Source organism: Frankliniella occidentalis, unplaced genomic scaffold (assembly GCF_000697945.3).
Source record: "Frankliniella occidentalis isolate FOCC.00 unplaced genomic scaffold, Focc_3.1 Scaffold327, whole genome shotgun sequence".
Lineage (NCBI taxonomy): Eukaryota > Metazoa > Arthropoda > Insecta > Thysanoptera > Thripidae > Frankliniella > Frankliniella occidentalis.
The window spans coordinates 202674-206734 of NW_026267450.1; the positions used below are offsets into that span (position 1 = coordinate 202674).

The 4061-nt window shown below is 48.7% G+C and overlaps 2 protein-coding genes across 3 annotated transcripts in view; both read left to right on the forward strand.

Moving 5' to 3' along the window:
- LOC113203868 (zinc finger protein 182) overlaps positions 1–4055 on the forward strand; it is an 18948-nt gene extending 14893 nt beyond the window's left edge. The window contains exon 2 of one of the 2 annotated variants that reach the window (XM_026418784.2): positions 2185–4035. In XM_026418784.2, coding sequence (XP_026274569.1) covers positions 2265–3464 — 1200 coding nt within the window. In that variant the 5' untranslated portion in view covers positions 2185–2264 and the 3' untranslated portion in view covers positions 3465–4035. Of the gene's footprint in view, positions 1–2184 lie in introns of both variants that reach the window. The other variant, XM_026418785.2, reaches the window with a different exon arrangement.
- The window catches only part of LOC113203870 (zinc finger protein 431-like), a 39395-nt gene that overhangs the window by 14693 nt on the left and 20641 nt on the right, over positions 1–4061 (forward strand). The gene's annotated exons all lie outside the window — the stretch shown is intronic.

Consider the following 4061-nt stretch of genomic DNA (forward strand, 5'->3'; position numbering starts at 1 on the left):
CTTTTGACACCGCCGCCTCCGCACCCTCTCCAGGAGAAACGAAACACACCGTGGCTCATGCGATTTATTTATTTGTTTACTTTTTCTCTTCCCCGCTGCTGCCACTGTGTTGTTTTTTTTTCGCGGGCTCTCTCCATTGTTATTTATGCATCCCTGGATGGCTCTCATACCGACGCATGGGAGTGAGTGAGTGTAGGGTGGGCTTGGGCCGATGTATGTGCGTACTGCGTGGTACGGAACTCTGTTACGCTTTCTTTTTTACCTTTGCACCTTTTTTTCCTTCCCTGTAAAGTGACAGAGGAAAAGAAGAAAGAGGGCCGTAAAGGTTCATGAGAGGGAAAGGAGTGACGGGAGGAGGATGGTGCACTGAGTTGAGTCCTATTGAGAGAGCCCGTTGTTGCGGAACACGGACGTGTTTCCGGCGGGGGAGCGTCGACTGATTCGTATCATTGATCCTTGCTGTCGTTGGTCGACCTCCGCGCAGAGGGTACCGGCGTCACACTCGGGGGTACGAGGCCGCCGCGCTACCCTCTGCTGCAGGCCATGAAAGGTTGTTGTTGTTGTTGTTGCTGCTGCTTGTCAGTTTGTGTCGCACGTAAAGCTCAACCGGTTGAAAAGGGCGGGGCGGGGCGTGTCGAGCCGCGCCAAACTAGGGCCCTCGCGTGCCCGTGCCCGGCTCACGCGACAGCGCGCTGCGCGGCGGGGACGTAACTGGGGCGCGGGCACGGCCCTGTTGTGTGGTCCACGTCCCGACCTTTGCACCTGCTATGAAGGGTAGGGGCACGTTTTATCACGCATGATACTTCCCTTTTCAAGCGCATACCTTGATAGATAAAACATTTCTTGTCGGCTCTGTAGCTATTATATTTTTGTGTCGTTCGCCCGTCTCAACTTTGTATTTTTTTTTCCCTTCATTTAATATTCTCTTTGGACACAGGCTGAGGGCTCCCCCCGCCGGCGGGTTTGCCTCGCCTGTGTTGCGGATGCACAATGCTGCTGTGTTAATGAGGGACCTCGTCTAAAAGACAAAACAGCTGCTGCATCTGCAGCTTATTGGTCCGGCTGTTGATCTAGCCTAGACACTTTGTCTTTTGTCTAGCGCCGTTGCACGGCGAGCTGAGGCGCAGTGAGATGGACGGGACGGCCCGGACAGGCCTAGTCGGCACACTCTCGTCTATTTCACTTTTGCTCTGCTGCTGCAGTGATGCAGTCGGACAAAAGGGCCCCGTCGTCGTGACACACAATACCTGTGCCTCTCTGCTTTCTGCCGACCTGCTTCCCTTCATTAGTTTGCACGCCATGTGTAGTAGTACCCGCGCACTGTGTAGTACGTTTGGCAAGAGATGGAACGGACTATAAAAGATTTCCCTGGAATACTTGCGAGTGGTGATTGGTCTGTGCCGGTCTGTGCACTTGCAGTGTGCAACTCCTCCGTTGAACACTTAATCTAAACTCCGTGTTTGTCTTGCTTGCCAAGATTTTGAAATTTCTGTTTCAACGCTAAATTTTTGTCTCAATTTGAGACTGCTTACTTTTGGCCTTTTTGGTCAAATGTTGTGTTCTTTTTAAGAAGGCAAAAATTTGGCATTCAACTCATTCTTGACGCACACTCTGTGGGAAGTGCTGAACTTGCAGTGGCACACCTACAACTGCTTACTGGTTGAAACACTTGGTTTATATTAGTGCTGCACTTGACGGTGTGGCTGGCGGGGTGCTCAGCGCCGTACCCAGCGCAGTGAATGTGGGTCGAGCACCGCGCATGCACGACGGATCGGATCGGCGGGATTCCTCTTCTCTCCTCTCTGTCCTCCCATTCGGCTCGAGTGGCTCCCGGGAGGATAAGAGGGGGGGAGTAGGGGGGGGGGGCAATCCAGTAAAATGCCGTAAATGCCACATTGTCACGGCGCGGCACAGAGGCACGCCCGGCCCCGCGGCCCTTTTGTCTGGCGAAAGAAAAATGGCGCGTGTCGCGGGGCGGTGGTCCAGATAACACCCCCCTCCCCCTTTACTCGATAACCGGGGAGACGAGCATGATTTATGGCCGGCGAAAAAAGAATGTGAAAAGCGAATCAACGCAGTCTATATGGGATTTTAATAACAGTACAGCCGGCTGATGAGGATTTGGTACATCGGAAGAGTTTTTCACCTCCCCTCCCCTTTCTTATAGGGCTCTTCTTTTCGCAGGGAGAGATTGTTCGCTGAAGACCTCGCTGCCAGCCCAGCACCACCATCATACCACCATCAGTAGCAGCATCACCTCCACCATGCCAGTGTGTGAAGTTTGCAACAAGAAGTTCAAGACGCCCATGGCTCTGTCGCTGCACTTCGGGTACCATGGCGTGGGCGACAGACCGTACAAGTGCATGGTGTGCCCCAAGGCGTACACTTCCAGAGCGGGCCTTGAAGTTCACTACCGCCTCCACACGGGCGAGCGGCAGTTTGAGTGTGACGTGTGCAACATGACGTTTATGGAAGCTGTCGTTCTGAAGAGGCACATGATGGTTCACACTGGGGAGAAACCGCACGAGTGCTCCATGTGCGACAAGAAGTTTACAACCACCTCGAACCTGAAGAGTCATGTTTTAAGAATGCACTCAGAGATCGAGAAGACACTTGAGTGTACCGTGTGCCACAAAAAGTGCATCAATGAGGCCGATCTTAAAATGCACCATGTGCAATATCACAAGGAAAGGCAATTGGAATGTACCGTGTGCCACAAGCGGTTTGCCTTTCAATCTACTCTTCTAGCGCACTTGCGTTATCATACAGGAGAGAAGCCGTTTAAGTGCTCTTACTGCCCGAAGTCGTTTACCGACGAGCGCGATTGCACAAAGCACACCAGAACCCATACCGGAGAGAGGCCCTACGAGTGTACCTTCTGTGACAAGAGGTTCACGCAAACTGGTGCTCTGAAGAAACATTTGTTAATCCATACCGGAGAAAAGCCATTTGAATGCACTGAGTGTCCCATGAAGTTCAGTCAGAAAGTTTCTTTAAAAGTTCATCTTCGCAGGCACACTGGAGAGAAACCGTACGAGTGCAGTGTGTGCCACAAAAGGTTTGCTCGGGACTATATTTTGACTTGCCACCTCATGACTCATACTGGGGAGAAACCAGTGGCGTGTCCTTCGTGTCCAGAGAGATTCCAGACTAGCAGTAACATGAGAAAGCACCATCGAGCACTTCATTCGGGAGAGAAACACTACCAGTGTACCGTGTGTAACAAGAAGTTCGGATTCAGCCGTGGTTTAAAATCGCATCTCATGACCCATACCGGGGAGAAACCATTTGAGTGCCCCCTGTGCCCGAAGAGATTTGCCAGCAGTGGTAACATGAAGACTCACTGTCGAATTCATAACTCAGAGGAAACAGATACTCGTTCATTCAAGTGTTCGGAGTGCCTCAAGAGTTTTGCGGAGTCCAACAGTCTGATGGAACATCTCTACAGCCACCTCGAGCAATAATTAATGTTCTCTTTCTTTTAGGATTGCGTATCTAGTCTGTCCCAAAACTTATTTTCAGTTCCTATTTCATGAACGTACTTTTATTTAACTTATTTTCGTTTTAATTTTTGCTTACGATCATCTCGTAGTATTAGCTATTTTTTGGCGATCGCCGATCGTTTTACATTCCATTCTTAAATTAAGACAATTGTACCAACATGCATTAAGATGGTGCTTTCTTCTATGATCTCCTTTGAAGTTCCTATATTTTTATGTTTCATTCGATGTATTGTATTTTCTTAAAACCGACTGATATTTCCTCCATATATTTTCAAGGTGGAGTAAGGGTACAAATTCCTAAGTAATTAATTTAAATTATAGACACGCGAATTACAATGTTTCTTTAATATTGAAGCCCAGTTTCATAGTGTGTAAAATAAATGCGTATTATGTCTTTTGAATGACTTTCACTAGTCCCAATACTAGCACTGACATGCGTATTTATATAGACGCAGAGACATTTCCCAAATTCTGCATTACTTTGTCATTATTTTAAATTGTTGTGCATGTTCATGTTGATTTCTTGATTTTCTAATATTAAAATTAACGAAATCAACT